At 39.2% G+C, this 20,454-nt stretch overlaps 1 protein-coding gene across 1 annotated transcript; it reads left to right on the forward strand.

The window, feature by feature from the left end:
* The first annotated feature begins 4,642 nt into the window (after positions 1–4,642).
* Positions 4,643–13,185, forward strand: LOC143942884 (embryonic protein UVS.2-like). Its single transcript, XM_077464289.1, has 12 exons — positions 4,643–4,750; positions 5,240–5,267; positions 6,283–6,348; positions 6,938–7,072; positions 7,159–7,276; positions 7,919–8,094; positions 8,175–8,256; positions 8,355–8,482; positions 8,976–9,091; positions 10,405–10,630; positions 11,867–11,985; positions 12,967–13,185. The coding sequence occupies exons 1-12, from the start codon at positions 4,670–4,672 to the stop codon at positions 13,183–13,185; spliced, it is 1,494 nt and encodes a 497-aa protein (XP_077320415.1). The 5' UTR covers positions 4,643–4,669.
* Positions 13,186–20,454: the final 7,269 nt, after the last annotated feature.

Genomic DNA, 20,454 nt, shown 5'->3' on the forward strand with positions numbered 1-20,454 from the left:
TCAAAATTTAACTAAACTTGAGCAGTTCTGCAAAGAAGAGTGGGAAAAGTTAATAGAGACATATCCCAACAGACTAAAGGCTGTAATTAAAGCAAAATGTGGTGATCTTTTTCCAATTCAGTGATTCTGTTTTTGAATTTGTTTGTTTTTTCTGACATGTTGGTGTTGTATCTTTCACGTGGATGTTATAAGTTGCACTGAGTAAATGCATCTGGATAAAACAAAAAACTGTGTTTGTCTTCATTTCAGGCTGCAAAGCAACAAAATGTAATTATTTTAAAGGGTGTGATTCTTTTTTTATACCCACTGTATATATGGAAATGCATTAAAGTAGGTAATTGTATTTTAGTTATGATTTACATTATAGATATCTACCTCTGTGTTTTTCCTGAAGAAGGGTTGTGAGAGTGGATGGGCCAATTAAATCAACCTGTTTCTTTGGCATGAATGGACAATTCAAAGGTTTACTTTAGCTCACAGCTATTACAGGTATGTAATCATGTTACATGTGGTCACATGCCCATTATTATGGTAACCTTGTGCGTAACCGAGTTAATCTACTTTTTTTTTTACATTTTTTGTAATGACTTTGTGACTTTCTCATTTTATCATGTCACACTGCTAAGTAAACACCCAGTTGTATTTTATATGCAGTACAATTGATTTTTTACAGCTGACATATAATGCCATGTTTTCCAAGAAGGCTATGAATTACATCTCCAAAGTTCAAGAATGCTTCTACACAGAATAGTAGTGCAAGGCTCTTGCTGCTTGTGATCAATTGCAAAGAATCATGGGAGGTGCATTTCGGAGAGCAACTTCTGTCCTTCCTCAGACAAACTAACAGCAACCTCCGGGATGTAAATACCTGTCCAGCAGTGTCGGTATTAACCCTTAATCATCCTATGAGATGCTGATTATCATTGTGTGATCTATACCGCTTATGAAAAAGGAATAACATACTAAATTTGAGTTAGGAAATACCTAAATAGATGAAACCAAATAACCAATTGATGGAATTGTGATGGATCAACCTTATGTATGTACACACAACAATGTTATATAATTTTATCTCTATGTAATGATAATAAATGAATTAATCGATAGTACATTAGGGATTAAAAACATATAAGCTTAACAAATGTATTTAAATATACTTGAGGTGATTGTAGCTATATTAGTGCAATTGTGAAAGAGTACTGTCCGTGATATTTTTTTATTTGCACTCTTGGTTACTGCTTTGACCTTGAAGAAGGGGACATACCCTGAAAGCTTGTCCTGAAAAATGGTATGTTAGGGCAGATAAAAAAGTATCATGGACATTACTGAATTTTCAAATGTATATAAATACATTTAATGTTAAAAACATTTTTTTTTACTTTTTTTGTTTATATGAAAAATAAACAAAAATGTTGTATCTGTCTATGTATAAAACATGTTACATAGTAAAATCATTGGGCCAACAGATTACCCTCATGCATTAATGATACCCCGGCTGCTCTTCTGAATGATCCTGTGAAACCCCTCCTGGGACACTTCAGAAGTGATGTCAGTGGCCACGTAACTCCACCTCGGGGATGAAATTTCCAGCCATTGGACCACAAGCCGATTCTCCATGTGGGACAAGCTGCAGCCGGCTTACTAGAGACAGATACACTGCTAGAATTCACTTGGTGCCGGTCTGGGCAATAGACTATGTGGGTGTTCATTCATTATCTTTGCGTACGACACATTTGTGGTATTAAAAACTGGTTGCGCAATGATCTTATCCATGGCCTTTTATCCCTGAGTTGGTGTTCATACATGAGGGGGCTTTAAGAATGGTGGGGACACAGACTCTGGATATAATACACAAGTGCCTTTGGACCCATATATCTCCTGGCTCAAAACGTCTGGTGAGTTTCAGTGTGTATGGGGGAAAGAATGGAATCACTGAAGAGCGCCATTTGAAGAGCACTTTTTAGAGTATGATAGAGATCACAGCTGGCACCTTAACTGGTCAATTGGTTTTGGACAATTATGGACATTTAGAGGTATTCAGTTGGGATAACACATAATATTTTTTAATCTGCATATCATTTTTATTTTGGATACTTATGGGAGTTTATAGTTTTTTGGTAGACACTTGGTTTATTTTGCAGGTTTTCACTGATACCTAGCACCTTACTTATTTTTACTTATTTTTGGTATATATATATATATATATATATATATATATATATATATATATGTATATATATTGTATAAAAAGGGAATACATATGAGAATACATATAGGAACGCAATGAACTGGTTTATTTCAAATCAAAATATGTCTATTAAATAAGTTCATTTCATAAAGAACACAAAGAGTTGCATGGTTGTCTAACCTTCATTCTCTCTGGGCACAGGCACTAGGCAGGGCTGTTCCCTATCTCCACTGCTCTTTGCGCTCGCCATTAGCTGTCCTCATATGTGCCAACCCCCTTATTACGGGGCTTCCCTATGGCAAAATTCAGGACAAAATCATGTTGTATGTAGACGACATGTTATTTTTGCTAGGGGATATGACTCTGTCTCTGCAGTTATGTCCACTCTTCTAGACTTTGGCCAATATTCAAAGCTGACAATCAATTGGACCAAATCATCACTGCTCCTAAAGTGGTTAGCGCTTAGGCCTGGCAGCGCTAGTGTGAAGACCAGGTTTACCCAAACTAAAGTGGTTCTAAAGTCAGAATGTTTTTTTATCTCTATGCATTAAGGTAAAGAAAAACCTTCTGTGTGCTGCAGCCTCCCTTAGACCCCCTAATACTTACCTGAGTCCCATCTCGATCCAGCAATGTTGCACGAGAGTCTTGACTGTCCGAGACCCCCCTCCTCATTGACTGAGGCAGCAGTGGGGTGCATTGGCTCTTGCTGCTGTCAATCAAAGTCAGTTAGCCAATGAGGAGAGGGAGGAGGAGGGGCAAAACCGCAGCTCTATGTCTGAATGCTACTTGCTATGGGGGCATTCGGCCAGAGGGAGGGGCCAGGAGCGCCAGCTGGAGACCCAAGAAGAGGATGGTTTGGGCTTCTCTGTGCAAAACCACTACACAGAGCAGGTAAGTATAATATGCTTATTTTTTAATAAAAATTAGACTTTAATATCTTTAACCACTTCCCACCCGGCCAATGCATATATACGGCCGGGTGGGAGCCGTCTACTCCTGATTGTTCAGGAACGTCCTTCAGAAGTAGCGGGATCGTGCGCACGCATGCCCGCGCAGTGGCGAAATCCCGATGTGCTCGTGTCACCTGGACACGGCACATCTCAGATCGGCAGGACGGCTCTGTGATTGGCCCTCCTGATCACATGACGGCCGTGTCCAATCACGGCCGTCATGTGATGTAAACAAACAGCCGGTTGCTAGGCAATCGGCTCTCCTCTCCTCACACGGAAGTCATCGCTGAGGAGAGGAGAGCAGAACGCTGCAGCCGGCTGATGATCAGTGAGTATGAGCTGTTTTTTACAGCTTTTTACTCACTGATCATCAGTCTAGTGTCAACACACAACACACCACACAGTACAAACACAGTCCCCACATATGTCCCCAAAACACACATGTCCCCAAAACATACATGTCCCCAAATAATAAAAACACATGTCCCTAATAATAAAAACATGTCCCCCACACATGTCCCACTAAAATCACATGTCCCAATGATTATCTGCACACATATGTACGTGATCACCTGCACACATATGTACATGATCATTTGCGTACATATGTCCCTGATCACACAAACCAATTATTATACACTTAACGGAATTTTTTTTACCAAAAACATGTAGCAGAATACATTTTGGCTTAGATTTATGACAAAATTTGATTTTATTGGATTTCTTTTCAAATAGAAAAAAGAAAATATTGTTTTTTTTCCAAATTTCCGCTTTTTTTGCGCTTATATCGCAAAAAATAAAAAACGGAGTCGTGAATAAATAACACCAAAATAAAGCTCTATTTGTGCGAACAAAATGATAACAATTTCATTTGGGTACAGTGTAGCATGACCGCGCAATTGTCACTGAAAGCGCTAGAGCGAAAAAAGCTGAAAATTGGGCTGGGAAGGAAGGGGGTGAAAGTGCCCTGTATTGTAGTGGTTAAGTTTTAACCAATCAGTTTTTAATTTGATAGGATCAAATTCACAATAAAAGAAAAATTATCTGTTAGTTTACTATGGGTTTTTGCATTTGCAAAACATCATTGCTCATGGGACTATAGTGATGACTTATCTCATAGAATGGGTATAACCTTGAATACAAAAATAAATGTAAAATTACATTGCCAGTCCCAATTTATTTAAATTTTAGCTGAACAAAAAACAGTTTATAATGATATTACTTACACAAGACCTTTTTATTTCATTAAAGACAATTGTCAGGAGACCACGGCAATCAATTACAAGTTATACAGCAGAACACCAAGACAATAATAAGATGATAAGGACCATAGCGTCACACATAAAATAATTATACTTTTCTAATTCCCATACACGTCAACTTCGGTCATTCTTGAAATTTGGTTTCCTGTCTCATGATTGGTCAGATCTTCTCTGGTACCTGTATAAAAGGTGCTCCAGAAGATGAGTGTCACACCAAGCTTCAGCGAGAAGATATTTCACATTACAGTGAAGGAGAATTTGGAAACAAGATGAATGAAAAAGTCTTCCTCCTGCTTCTGGTCTGTATTACGGGGCCGGTGACCAGTCTACCTCTATCTGCACAAATACAGGTGAGATGATGAGCTGACATGAACAGTACAGGGGACAGGTGACAACTATATTTAGGAAAGTATAACATCCAATAAGTTACTGACAATCTTAGCTAGTAGTGAAGTGTAAATCTAAAATAGTTATTCCCTTAGTTTTGGATAAAGTGGTGGGGGGTTAGGAATCCTGTTAGATTTTAATACTTCCTTATTACTGCCTGGGACCCCTGTAGGGAGATTTGACTTTTGTACAGGCCATTGCCTGTAGGACAGAAGGTGAGGGGGAATCCAAAATGTTATAATTGGGAACAGAACAGGGAATATGGTAAAATCTTCCAATGATGACTGTTGTGGTAACATCTGACCAAGAAAGGATTTTACCTGAGAGCTTTCCAGTAGGGCTGAGAGGGACTCTGCCAGATGGGGATGAGTTGGGGTCAAGACTTATATGTTATCTGTTATTATTGTATTACATCTGAAATAAGATATTAATACAAAACATTTACTTCCCAGTATCATCTACTTGGAGTGAACAAAGATGGTAAGCTTTTTAACATTCTTATATAACAAATCATTTTTGCTTTCTTTCTGTTCTCTGTCAGCTGTTTTGTTTGTTCTGCTTTTTCCTCCCATTCATTGGCCTTTCTTTATAATATCCCTAATCCTAAATCCTAAATTAAAAATTGTTTGCACTGCTCCATTGGCCCTAATCATCCTGGCCAGATAATCTATAAAATGATTTTCCTTCTCCATCTAGAACCAGCCTCTAGGAAAGACCATTCCACATTTGTATAGCTCTTATGGTAAACATCCCTCCATCCACCAATTTAAATTTAGATAAAACCCCTAGAAAAATAAATTATTTTAAATGCTTGCTTGCAGTATTTTCCTTTCCATAAATGATTTATTGTTCACCTGCAATGTGGCTTTGAACTTACAAAGAGATTTTAACTACTCTGAGAGTCACTTCGCTAGCACAGCCCTCTCCCGCATTGTGTTTCTTAGCACTCTCCTCTTCTGGGAGTGTCCAACTACTGTCTGTGCTGGCCCAGCATCTCTGTCCCTCCCCTCATCTCCCCACATAAACTTTGATTCATCTGCTGGTGGAGGAGTGAAGAGGAATACTATAAAGTGTAATTTGAGTGAAAGCTCTGAGAGCTCTGAGTCTTCTGAGGCTATCACGTCCAAGTAGCAGTTTCGAGCTTCCAGCTGTTTACACAAGGGAGAATTTTTACATTTAACGACATTGCTAAAATATGTGAAATGCACACATAATTGTCTGCATGTTTTTTTAGACCCTGGCAATAGAGTCATCAAAGTCATCTCCCTTTGCTTAGGTGACAGTATTTATGATAATCATGGTGAATCAGGCAAAGACTTAAAGAATTTCCCAAACAGAAGTTTCCCAGATCAGGGATAACTTTGTAGAGCTACCCTATTTTTTCATTAATTGATATTTCAATTTATAAAATGGATTCAATATTTACCGAAGCTTAAGTCACTTTAATTTTTTTGGTTGCGATTATTACACTAGAATGTGTATTTTGTATACACAGCCCCAAAGAGTGAAGACTCCGAAGTGCCACAAGGGATCTTCAGCAAGATTTTGAAGGCTAATAAAGGTAATTATTATAAACCACAGGATTCTTTACTGCATTATGATGGTGCTAAATCAAGGCAAGTTAAAAGACAATAACCAATTATACTCAATAAAGTTATGAGTTTCAGGATCCTTTAAATCATACATTGATGGACTAGCCTGATTTCTAAGTTCTGCCCTCCATAGTGGGAAGGCTCTACTTGGGGGCTCGTTCTCTGTTGTGACCTGCATGGGAAGATTCAAGAGGCCAACTTCACTGCAGCAGAGCAAAATCAGGTCTCCTCCCTTCCCAAACAGGGCTGTGCTGTGTCACGGAACTGAGTAAAGCTGGGCCTTTGGACTGCATGAAAATATCTAACAGGTTTCTCCAGATTCCCACTGCGCCTATTGTATTCTGTTGTATACCCCATCACTCCATATGATTAGATGCAGCCGCTGTCAGTTCTAAAATTTTCTGTTTGGATCCATCCATTTTTCAATCCAAGGATATCAGGTGAGAGAGGACTGACATAGCCACCCACATAGTAAACTTCAGCCAGTTCACAGTTTATGGGCAGCTTAAATCAAATGCATTTTAGTGTATTATCTATGACCATTTTCTGTATTTTCAGATAGCAAAACAACTATGTATGGAGGAGATATACTGGTACAGAATGACCGCAGCGCCACCAACTGTCCTTCTTGCCTTTGGCCTAAAAGTGATAATGGTACTGTTCCTGTTCCCTACATCATAGATTCCAGATACAGTGAGTTCCCTCTTTTTTCTCTTGCATTGAAGCATTCATTGCTATTTGTTATTTGTAGAAACCCAACCTTCTATCTCTGTTTCCAGGTCCCAGTGACCTGAACAGTATTGTGCTCGCCATGGCCGAGTTTGAGACATTGACTTGTGTGAGGTTTGTGCCTCTTACAACAGAACATGATTACATCAACATCACTCCTGGTGATGGGTAAGGTTGTCTATTATGTATCATAGATATTCACAGTAGGGAGCATCTAAAACATAAACACCTGAGACTTTACAGTACCTATTTTGTGCATGATGGCTTCCCTTTTCAATTTCTTTAAAAAAATAAAAATAAATAGAACTCCTCTGTACATTTGCAAATACATGTGAAAGTCACAAGTCAACAACAAGGCGCTTTGTGGTTTTTGTGAATCTATCAGAAATATGCACATGGACATAAGATATTTATTCCAGTTCTGCTAACTTTGAGTACAGTATATAGTAGAAAAATGGAAGTGACTGAGAGGGAGTGAGGCTTAGTGTCAACAGACTCAATGGATTCCACTTAACATTTTACAATGAAAATAAAACCAAATATGTCTGTCCAAAAGTGAGCAGTGATCTAATGCTTGGAGCCGGTACAACGTGACTTAGCTCCCAAACTCCATACATCTTATTAGAACTGGGCACAAACATAGGGAAACAACCGTTGATATAAGTTAAAAAGTAAAAAAGCTTAGCACAAACAGATATTGATTGTTTTCTTTAACAGATTCAATCATTGTTTCTATTAAAACTATTGTCTTAGGCTCCCAAATGGTATTAAAGCATAACTTTTTTTGAACTGTATATTTACAATTTCTAGCTGTTACTCGTATATTGGAAGAACTGGTGGAAGCCAGACAGTTTCATTGGGTGGAGGCTGCATCTACAGAGGGATTATACAACATGAACTAGAACATGCCCTGGGCTTCTACCATGAGCATGTAAGAAGTGATCGTGACAATTATGTTGACATCAATTTCCAGTATATCTCTAAAGGTACTGAAGACATTTACACAAAGCGAATTTAGCCATGTTTTCAAAAAAGAGACATTACCACTGCTTTTGTCTTGTTCCAGGATACTTGGGTAATTTTGCTAAAGCGAACACTAATAACTTGGGCAGTCCATATGATTATGGTTCAGTGATGCACTATGATGCGTAAGTCATGACTTTTATGTTAGTTGGTAAATTACTGATAAATTATAAAATATTTTATAGGTAATATGTCAATCTTATCTCCATTCAACATTTTCCAGCTATGCATTCAGCAACACTTCAAAGAAACCCACAATTGTCCCCAAGCCTGACCCCAATGTGACCATTGGGCAGACAATTGGACTGAGCGTCTTGGATGTCACTAAAATTAACCGACTTTATCAATGCAGTAAGTTTCTGTACATTACAGTTTTATGGGTTTAAAAAATTAGAAATTATACTTTTTTTTTATGATTGCATTTTAAGTGAATTTTTCCGTTTAAAAAAAAAAAAATGGTTTGACAAAAAAAAAAAAAAAATGTGCACATTTGTCTCTGGCCAGTTTTCTTTAAAAAAAAAAAAGTAAAATATCAGGAAATTTTGTTTTTACCATGAAATATAATTCACCTGGATGCACAAAGTAGTTGTAAAGATACGTTCCGTTTCACTAACATATGTAAAAGTTGTAACACTGCATTGAGGCATTAAGGATCTTTTATCTTCAACATAAAGGGGTTAAACTCAAGGTTCATTTCATTTTAAGTTCAAAATTCCAGCAGTTTTAAGCTAATAGAAGGTTAATACCTCCTTGCCTGTTGCCCACTAATTAATTATTAATATTATTATCAGTTTATTCCACTAGTGACTAAATACAATTTATATGTCTATTTTTGACTTCTCAGGTGTCTATGCGACTTTGCTTAATAATAACACAGGAATTTTCACTTCTGACAACTATCCCTCTGCTTATCCTAATAATAGTGACTGCGTTTGGTTGATCAGGGTTCCATCAGGACTGGTAAGGAGACAGATGTAGACATGCAAAATGTGACCCTAAATGTCTAGCAACCTGGGTGTGGAAATAAACTGCCATCTGAAGATTGTTTTGTACACTACCTACATTTTACATTAATAAAAAATAGAGACTTGACTAGTATAGTGCCAAGCAATAGGTCCAAATACTCCCTAACCTAGGTCTTTTAGGATGTACATGCCTCTGAACCTCATACTCTGCTTCAACCACCAATTGCTCCATATGTTGGAATAATACCTTCATTATGGCCTACTTTATAGTCTTCAGACTATCATTACCACTTCATTGCTGGGAGCCTATTTTGGCAATTCTGATGTTCCAGATTTCTTTTACCCCACATCGGATGGTGAGGTCACTGTAGGAATGGGGGTTTAGCAGGAACAAAATGGGTCTTGGATTCATTTGGGGCTCTTGTTCTTACAAGTATGTTACCAATAGTAACAGTATTGCAATATCCCCAGTCACAGCTTTCTTTGACTTAATTCAATATAGCGTTAAACAAAAGACTTCTGCTAAAAGTTTCTTCCCCAAAATGTGTCTTGTTTAAGCTTTATTTGTTTCTCTGAAGAAACCACAAGCAACAAATAATCAGAGGGAGCAGAAGAGTTCTGTCAACTAGAAAATCAATGGAAAATACGCACATGTTTCAAGAGACATCTTAGCTAGAAAGGTCTATGCCCTTGTACACACGGTCGGAGATTCCGACAACCAAATCCGTCGGATTTTGTCTGTCGGATTTTGTCCGAAACTGTTGTATACACACAGTCGGACGAAGTTGTCAGAATGTCCGATCGTTCAGAACGTGATGACGTTATTTCGTTATGACGGGACTACGTTCGGGCTAGTAGCCAATAGCTTTGGTGTAGGAATTTGATCTGAGCATGCGTGGCACTTTGTCCGATCGGAATTCTCTACACATGATTGGAGTATGTCCGATCGGCGCATTTTGTTGGAAAAATTTTTTCCGGCAAGTTGGAAAATTTGGTCCGACGGATATGCCGACGGAAACAGTCCGATGCAGACCACACATAGTTGGAATATCTGACAAAACGCTCCGATCAGACACATTCCGTCGGAATCTCCGATCGTGTGTACAAGGGCTTAAGCTGCAAAATTGTTTAACAGAAATTAAAATTCTATATATTCTTGTGGGATTTTTTTCTGAAGGACTGTTCAAACATTAATATAGTAATCGATTGCATCATATTGCAATTACATATTAATCCAGTTTGCAGTTACAAATATGTGATGTTTGGGGTTTACTGTAGATAATAAATTTGCCTTGTGTCACTTTTTAGGCAACATTAAAGTTCAGTAGCTTTAATATCCAATCCACTCCTAACTGTGACTCAGACTACATGAGGATCTATGACGGCCCCACTAAGACCTCTCCTGTGTTGTTGGATAAAATGTGTGGAAGTCAAACCATCCCTCTACTCATCGCTTCCACCAGCCAGATGCTGGTCCAGTTCGTCAGTGACGGGGCTGTAGCTGGAGTTGGCTTCCAAGCTACATATAGCTCAGGTATTCTGATTTATTTTAATAGTAAGGTAAGTGTTCAGAGAAAGACACTGAAGACTCATAGATACAGAGGAGATCCCTCCCAAGGAGGGACTATTGGCACAACAGTTTGATGTCCTCTAAATTCTGTTTGCAACCTTTGAGGTAATCCATGAAGTTTCTTAGTATATACAATTATAATTACCAGTCAGTCAGGCCTTCACACTATAAAGTTGTTGAAAGATTGTTCAGTGTGTATGTTTGTCAACTTTAAAGCCCCATACACACTATCAGATTTTCTGCAGATTTTTGTCTTCAGCAGAAATTCTGATCATGTGTATGGGGCTTTAGAGTGATAATACTTACCTCTATGGCTTATTTTGGATCAGATACTGTATAGATTCATCTTTCTTGCGGTATATCCCTGATATCTGCCCTACTGCAAAACTAAGAGTTTTTTAAATTCCTATGGACTTCTTTGCGGTTGACAATGTCATTCAAAATTCTCCAGGGTGGAGTGCAGTGACCAGACTACCTTTTCCCCAGCACTACATTGGTTAAATGCTTGCTTTGCTTAGGGCAGGTTGGGGAAGTTCAAAAACTTACTAGTGGCCATCTATGCTCTCCAATGTCCCAGTATGTGGGCGAGCTCTCAACATGTTCATGTACAATGCATGACTGCTGATCCTGTGTTGTATTTGATGATATCTGAGAATTTACGGCCAGGGGAATAGCAAAAAGAAGCAGCTTAAGGGACCAGTAGTACAGCATGGAGGAAGCCTGTGGGGGGATAAATAAGGTAAGTATTTCAATGTAGTTATCATCTTCTAGACTAAAGAAGAATTTAACTCAAGCAGTGCAGTGGGGGGAACAAGATGGATAGATTTTGCAGCATCTGCACTTACCCCATTAAGGACACAATCATAGGTTTGTATGGTAGCCCACCCATCTCCAGTTATTTATTTTCATAGGACACTCCTGTTTTCTCACTAGTGCTCTGTGAAACTCTTCTGGGTAAGGCAGAACATGTGACTCTCTCCCCTTCCTGCCCTGAAGCAGATTTGGTGCCTGTGTAGGCCATCTCTACATCTGAGCTCTGCATTGAAAGTTGGAGATTGGGGTCCTAAGATCAACCTGGAACTCTAAAAAGGAGGATGAACTATGTATATACAGTATATATATATATATATATACATAAACATGATGTCATATACTGTTATAAATCTCTTTACTATATTGATTATATCTATGTTATCACAGTTCAGTGTGGAGGATCCTTCTTTAACTCTCAAGGCAACTTTACATCTCCGGGATACCCAGGGAACTACAGTCCAAACATGAATTGTAACTTCACCATCACAGCTCCCGTTGGATATAAGGTAAAACAAGATGTCTTCAAAATTCTCCCTAAACCTGGACTTCCACATTCTCTAAAATTGGCGCACAAAAAAAAATGTAATGTTGGACAGACACAATACAACCTGAATATATACAACCCCTTTGAATTTACCAACATTCACCAGGGCCTACCTGAATGAATGGAAACGGAATGTACTGTTTAGGGCATTACAATACAGTAAATGGCTTTTGGCAAATATAAAGTAGATTGCTCTAAGACTATCACTATCACTACCACCAAGACGTTCTGGATCATTTCCTGTGATGACAGGAATTGTTGGTGGTAATTTATGAAGCTGGCTGAAAACTGGTGGTGTGACATTTGTAAGCTGTTTATAAAGCTTTACTTGACTTTGCAGCACTGGGGTCATTTCTGCCACCTCTTTTAGAGAGTAAAAGGAGCACAGGGGAGAGGAAGGGAGGGGGCTGATCAGTTTCTTGAGTCTATTGTAGACAGGTGAATGAACACATGTATTAGAAGATTTAAATACACTAACAAGTTGAATCCAAATTCCAGCTCACATTTTATAATCAGTTACTGCGTTTTTTTTCTCCTTTTGGGATAAATGTTTTACATGAATAAATAAAGCTGGTCATTTTAAGCACCCCTGCCAGTGTTGAATGATTTGGCTTATCCATGTAAACTGATACATTCTGCTGGATAGCTTGTGCTTTTTAAAAACAGACTTGTTGCCTGGATCCCTAAATTAACATAAAAGAAAGCCTAAAAAATAAAACAAAAGCAGCCATCACATGTAAGAATTGGTAAACTGCAATATAATAAATGCTTGGTCTTGGGTTTAATATGGCTTTTTGGTCAAATATTATCTCAGGTAGACTGTAACATTAATGAATTGTAAAAAAAAAAAAAGCAAAATACGCACTTTTATTCAATAAAAATGATTTGTTTGTTGCATGAACACAACACTGTCATGTTCGTCATAATTGTATTTCTTTTTCAGATTGCCCTGACCATAAGTGACTTCCATCTAGAGTCTTCCAGTTTCTGTATGTACGACTATCTAAAACTCTTCATGGATGGTACACAAAGGGGTCCATTCTGTGGGGATCGCACCATCCCTGTGTATTACTCCAAAGGCAATTCTATGGTTCTCATATTCCACAGTGACAAGTCTAACCAGGCAAAGGGCTTCCAAGCCTCTTACACCTTCTGTGAGTAGCTCAGTTCTATCTGCTTCTATCTAATATCAGCAATGGACATTATAAGATAATACAGGTCACATTTCTTTTTTCTAAAAAGCAGCCAACTTAATGAAAAAACATATTGTATAAAGAAATGTAACACTGCTGTGGTGTAAATACAGATTTAATAGCAGGATCTCAGATTATACACAAAGCTGAATCATCTTCAATTACAACTATGAAGTACAGAACTGGTTCTAGACTTTGCTATTAAACAACCCAGCAAGCACTCAACACACTGAAAATCAGAAACAGCATACAATAAAAAAAAAAAAAAAAACAATACAAAAGGAACTAAAATACAATTGACCAAAAGCCTCTATAGTTCCCCTTTAAGCAGACATGATATTCACATGACCTCTAGTGAAATTAAAATCTGTTGATAAAATACAGCGTATCAAAATAAAGACCAACAATCGAGCAACCAGCAATGTTCAAATAACCATCGTTTGATGTATGGGCAGATTATTTTTGAGTATTCACCATTGATACTGGATATACAAATCCATGTAAATGTATTTCTGTTATTTTTTGTGCTATAGATCAGTGAGAAAGTATGAACGAATAAGGTCTATGTATTATTTAAATATGATTTTAACATTTGCTGACAGTGACCTCTCTTTGATTACAGTTCAATAGACGAGCAACAGATCGTACAAAGAGATAATCTACCGGTTCTGGAAGGAGGCCGACATCACTACAGGACACAATGAGAATTTGATGGAGCACATATAGAAAAGTTCACACATTTGTGCCTATATATAAAATTATTAAATGTACATCGGATCATGCTAGTGTTTGCAATTACATTTAAAAATACAGAATAACATTTCATAATTAGTTTCCCATATGCTTGGAATTTTGATTGGCTTGGTTAGGAATAGGGGAGCTAATTTTGGCGTCCTCTGATTTCTATGTGGTTTACATTTATTCTATAGAGATTCTTATCTCTTTATCTTTCCCTTTCCCTACTTATTATTTTGAGGGAGTCATTTCTTTTGTACTATATATGACAGTCTGATCTGATGTTTTCCTTTCCTTTTTAAAAATAAAATATATTAAAGCATTAATCCATCTCTATTATTATTTTCGAGTGACGTGGTTCCTGATTCCTCAATGTGCTTAAAGTGAGCATTGCAGTAAAAAGTCCATTTATTCGTTTCAGCCCCTTCCCCTGTGAAATTCACTGCCCAGGGACATATCTACAGGGGTTGCAGGGGTAGCCATTGCAACCCGATTCCATGGGAATCTCAGGGGGTCCACGTGGCCTCCCTGTATGCCTGAATAAGAGAGCGGCAGGGGTGGTGAAATAAAGAGGAGCCAATCCTCCATGTAGCTAATGGATTCCCACTTCTCCTCCTCTCCCTCCCACATACATTCAGCAGCTGCAACTGGGAAATGAAGGACATTGGTTCCTCCACATGCTGCTCCCGCCACCTCCCTATTGATGTCTAGCTGCCCTGGGCTCCTATGTGATCTCTGCCGGTCACCTTCCCTCTGGCTGTGACAGGGGTCTGCCAGGGTGGAGTTTTGACTTAATGAATATAGTTAGTGATAGATACCGATCACTCACTCGTTTTTATTTTTTTGTATTCAATCATAGCTGAGCCATAGTATTTTTACTATATGAGCTATTCCTGTTCATTCTGTGCAGCTGAGGTTGCAGAGAAAGTGGTTGATAAATCTGTCCTCGTCCATTTCTCTGTCTTAAAAGTGAATAAATAAAAATAAATAAAGTAAAATGGTAAAAAAATAAAACAAAAATAAATAAAAAACTACTAGGACCAATGGCGGAACTAGCAGTATCGCAAAGGTTATACTTTTGACTGAGCTCTGGCATTCCGCCACCGTGGGCAGACCCCAAGACAGCAGAAAGGTGGCTCGCTGTGGGACCATAATAAAGGGTCCTACGATTGGAGAAAAGGGCCCCAAGATCAATAGGGAGGGCCCCAGTCAGTGGCTAGGGGGGCCCCTATATGGTTTCTTGCATGGTGCCTTGAAATCAGCTCACTTGTGATGTCTGATAGTATAAAACACAGTGCATATGTTAAAAAAAGGAAAAATTCATTGAAATATTACAATATTTCACTAATCGGTTCAACAGCCAGGAAAATCACAGATAATATCCCACACGTATTAATGACTCCCTAAATCACATGCGTCCAACAAGGTCCACCATGTCATTTTGTGTGTCTTCTGCACCTCTCCTGCAGATGCCTCACACCCTTCACCTTCACTTTTATCTTGTCTCAGCGGTCTGCAGCAGAAAGAGCGACAGAACTCCTCCTACAGATCCTGATATATGTACAATGCACAAAAGTGCAGCAGGATATAACCCCCTTGGACTTTATAGGCAGAAATCAAGTAGGAATGTAGATAGGTTAAAAGGAAACAATGCCGCTTTCATTCATACCAGTTTAAAATAAGATAAGAGCAAGGGCTGAGTATGCCAAGAGATAGTATACATACATGTAAAGAAAGAAAATACAAAGAATCCATATGGAAAACAAGTACTAAAAAATACTAGACTGCACCCTGGGTACTGCCAGAGATAAACTGTGGTCAGTCCACATGAGTTGCTGCGACGTATCCCAACATGTTTCAGAATTATATTCCTTCTTCAGGGCTGCTTTAAGTACTCAATCCTTTCTAAAATTGCAAATATAATTATATCTCAATTAATATAGTTCAATTATATGCACTTTTCTCCAGGTCTGGTGCTGTCATATACTTGGTAGGAAGAGCCTGGTTTGCAGAGGAAGGCTTCTCTTACTCCTCTGACTCGGGACCCCTGGTAGAGCAGACAGGTGGTGAAGGAGTCCAGAGTCACACGAGAGCCGGTAGTTGTGCTAGCTGCTGGACTTCCAGTTGAGTGGTGTGCCAGATGACAGCGGATGCAGGTATGCTGTGGATGCAGGACAGCGGATGCAGCTAAGCTCTAGATGCAGCACAGCGGATGCAGGTATGCTGTGAATGTAGGACAGCGGATGCAGGCGAACTGTAAATACAGTACAGCGAGTGCAGGTATACTGTGGATGCAGGTCAGCAGTACCGGAGCTAAACAGGCTGGAAGCAGAAGACTGGAGCAGGGTCTGACAAGCCGGGTCATACACAGTGTGATCAGATAAGGTATAGATGCAGAGACTGGAGAGTGGTCAAAGTTCAAAGTTCAAAGGTTGATACAGGTGGAGAGCAGGATTTAATTAGACCATTTGGCGCCCTCATCTGTCACAGGATGTGCCGCGCCACGCTAAAGCACACATGTGCATAACCGTTTACATTCGGGCTCATCTTCGTGCGCATGTGCTAACGTACATTAGCACACGCTAACGCAGCTTCCCCAAGATAAGTCCGGGGAACAGGAGCCTGCGGGAAACATTTCTTCCTCTCATAAGCCTTTCCTGACAGGTGGCTTTAAAGTGTATTATATGGCCTCAGCTGTTGGCACTCATCAGTCAAACCTACCTAATTTCCTTTTTTTCTTTACCTCTTCCGCGATAGCGACCTATCAAGAAAACGAATGGGACACTTATGTCCCAATTACATCAGGATTTCCAGTCTAAGGAATCAGTAGATTCTGGGATTTCTTTAGCTTTTTCCAATTTATCCCACAACTTAGAGAAAAAAATCTTTGTTTTTTGGTATATTAGATCTTTCGAAGACTACTTCAAAGATGGTATTAATCCTTTTGGACTTTGTGTCCAAATCTTTCCTTCATGTGACAATATTGATCCTACTTTTAAAACTAAGTGGGAAAGCAATCTCAAGCAATGCTCTGAGATCCTGATGTTATTATTCAGGAATAACATAAACGTATAACTGATTTAGACACAAAAATTTAGAAAATACAGAGCCAGATGACTTCTCTGAAGACCCACGCCATATTTTCAGAGTTAGAGAAAAAACATAAAATACATCTGGAAAAATGTAATGAAGATATTTTGATTAAAAAAGATAAAACATTTCAATGTGACAAAAAAGCCTTCCAAGAAGGCAAGACCTAGAAATGGCATCATGGAATGAGCAGGAATTGTTACTTAAAGCTGGAGTCCGCCGGGACTCCGCGTTTTTTTTTTTTTTAAAAGCCAGCAGCTACAAATACTGCAGCTGCTGACTTTTAAAATATTGACACTTACCTGTCCAGCGCGCCCGCGATGTTGGCACCCGAAGCCGATCTCTCGATCGTCTCTCGGGTGCTGCCGCCGCCATCTTGGGTATGGGAATCAGGAAGTGGAGCCTTTCGGCTTCATTTCCCGGTTCCCTACTGCGCATGCGCGAGTCGCGCTGCGCAAAAAGGATGGACCCGCTGCCTCTGGGATCTGTGTGTTTCCCAGCAGGCAGCGGGGGACTTTGGGAAAGGGGCGTAATCTACGCCCCTTTCCGCAGAGAGATATCCCGGAAGTGGGTGCAGATACCTGTACTGTACAGGTACCTGCACCCCCCTCCCCCCTGAAAGGTGCCAATTGTGGCGCCGGAGGGGGGGAGGGTTCCGATGAGCGGAAGGTCCACTTTAGGGTGGACCTCCGCTTTAACTAATATCAACAATGTGAATAAATATTTGAATGTTCTTGAACCATCAATATGTTCATCCATGTCTTTCTCCTCCTATTCACAGTTTCCTTCCACGCAGCCTAAAGGACACAGGCATCAAAAATCCCACCGTCATGGTGATGGATCACACGATAATTCCTTTCACACAGATTCTTCTCCCTCACAATCAGGTTACAGTTATGGGCCTAGTTCCCATAACGGTGCACATGGTGACATTATGGTTTCCTATGCTCACCCTACTCACAATGGGGGGCCACGCCCAAATACGTTTAACGCTACACCATTTACATCACTCAAAAAAACAACAAACGATGGGGACTTTTTTTGGGCAGGATGCAAACACGGAAACAAGGAAAGACACAAACACACCTCAGAGACACAGAAACCCAATTCACGGAAACCTTGTTAAATGTTGTATACCTATCATCCCAGAATTTGACCTCTGAAGATCTGAGCATCCTTGCTCATGGCCTCAACTTTTGCCCAAACTCCTGTCTGGTCAGGTTTGGGACCATCAAGGACGTTCACCTCTTTATACGAAAATTATTACTTAAAAGCCTCAATGTCAATACGGGCACCTCTGGGGAACCTGGCCAAACCAAGAAGGATCTCCAAGCACTTGACCACCTAATTTCACTTTTAGAGGAAAATGAATCATCAGATCTCATAGAATCTGTTGACATTGAATCTCTAGAACCCAGAACCCCAATATTAACATCAAGCCCTGCGACAAGGGGGCAATATTGTGGTTATGGATATACAGATGTGCAACAAAATCCTATCCAACACTGATTGATATAAATCTTTACTTGACATATTCTTTTTTTAACTCCTTAATTTTTTTATGATTTTTACAAAAGTCCATACAACCATTTGAGAAGCACCTCAAGCCATATATATAATGTTATAATCTCATTACATTACATTACATTGTCGTTTATAAATTTGCTTAAATAACCATCATTACATTATTCTGCATCCTACATACTTATTTCCTTAAAGAAGGGAAAACTGAAAAAAAAAAACGAGAAAAACAACAGAAATAAAAGAAAACTAAAAGTGGGGACCAAGAACAAATGTTAACAGGTTCACTCAGCTACTACCAGTGCCTCAACTCCCTCTCCTCTGTACTTCTATAGCCTTTTTTTAACCCCACTAACCTTGTTATGATCCATCCCTCCAACCACCTCCCCCAGAATCTCCCTTGTAATAAAGTGCCGAGCATCACAACGATACACCATATCTATTTACTACCAGTGCATTATATATTCTTGGGAAAAAGAGAAGGAAATCTGCGCTACAGTGAAAAAACCAGAAGGTTGTGTGATGCGGCAATTCAAAATATATACCAAAAAATACTATATATATGTAAATTAGAAAAAAGAGAGAATAGGGATTGCGCAGTTCCTTTTCTCTCTTTTTCCCATTATATATTCTTATTCCTAACTTATTTCTCTCTCATTTACCACTTCCGATCCCCCTCTCCGTTCCCCCTATTTATTCCCTGATCGTATCCACCTAGTCTTTGAGTATGGTCTCCCCCCCAGTATCCCCTTTAAGGAGGACATCCCATTTTACCTAACCAGGGCTTCCAGATTTTTAAGAATTTATCCCGGTTCCTCTGTCTAATAAATGTCACCTTTTCCCTCCATACTGTAGCATCCATCACTTTATTCAATGGGAATGCAGGCCGCACCTACCCTCCACGAATACCAAAACTTATATAGCCTATTTAAATAAGGACTCAACACACTTATTGGCAAAGAATTGGCCGCTGCACTTTATTGGTATATTAAAAAAAATAATAATAATATTCTGATAATTTTATTGCATCATAAAATTCTTATATTTCAAACAATCAACTTCAAAACAGCTCAGTCTTAAAGGACTCGAGCATACATAAATCTTTTAACCAAAGTCCCCCCTACATCACGTAGGGTGACAGACCACATAAATGTGCTTAGCGACAAGGGAAGGGGGGGGGGGGGGTGGGAAGCTTGTTGCACCTTCACTGCCTGGCTGGGAACAGGTGTGAGTGCACCTGTGAGAGGGTCATATATATCATAAGCCCCCTTTCTAGAACATTCCCCATAGGTCATGTGACCATTTGGGATATCACCAATAGCCTTGCGACCCTTAACCCCGCCCCAGACCAATTTGCCATTCTCTTAAAGGGACATTAACCCAAATACATTAAGCTGTATATAGCCCTAAATATTTACAATATTACTTCTATCCTCTTAATAATAAATGGAGGGGCGACTGCATGCCCATGCTGTCGGGCTCAAAGCCTTGAGCCCTCATAGTTCCTGGGAATGCAGGCTGCACCTACCCTCCCCGAATACCAAAACTTATATAGCCTATTTAAATAAGGACTCAACACACTTATTGGCAAAGAATTGGCTGCTGCACTTTATTGGTATATTAAAATAAATAAATAAATAATAATCATATTCTGATAATTTTATTGCATAATAAAATTCTTATATTTCAAACGATGAACTTCAAAACAGCTCAGTCTTAAAGGACTCGAGCATGCATAAATCTTTTAACTAAAGTCCCCACATGCCGGGTTTGAGAATTCAAGCTTACCCCACAACCGCGGCCAATTCAATGCAGTTTTGCAATCCTACATTAAATATATCTAAGCCTATATCGGACAGGTGAACTCCATCTGTTCTATATAATCCAGGGAA

Source organism: Lithobates pipiens, unplaced genomic scaffold (assembly GCF_037356315.1).
Source record: "Lithobates pipiens isolate NorthernLeopardFrog02 unplaced genomic scaffold, aLitPip1_a1.2 Scaffold_30, whole genome shotgun sequence".
In the NCBI taxonomy this organism is placed as follows: Eukaryota; Metazoa; Chordata; class Amphibia; order Anura; family Ranidae; genus Lithobates; species Lithobates pipiens.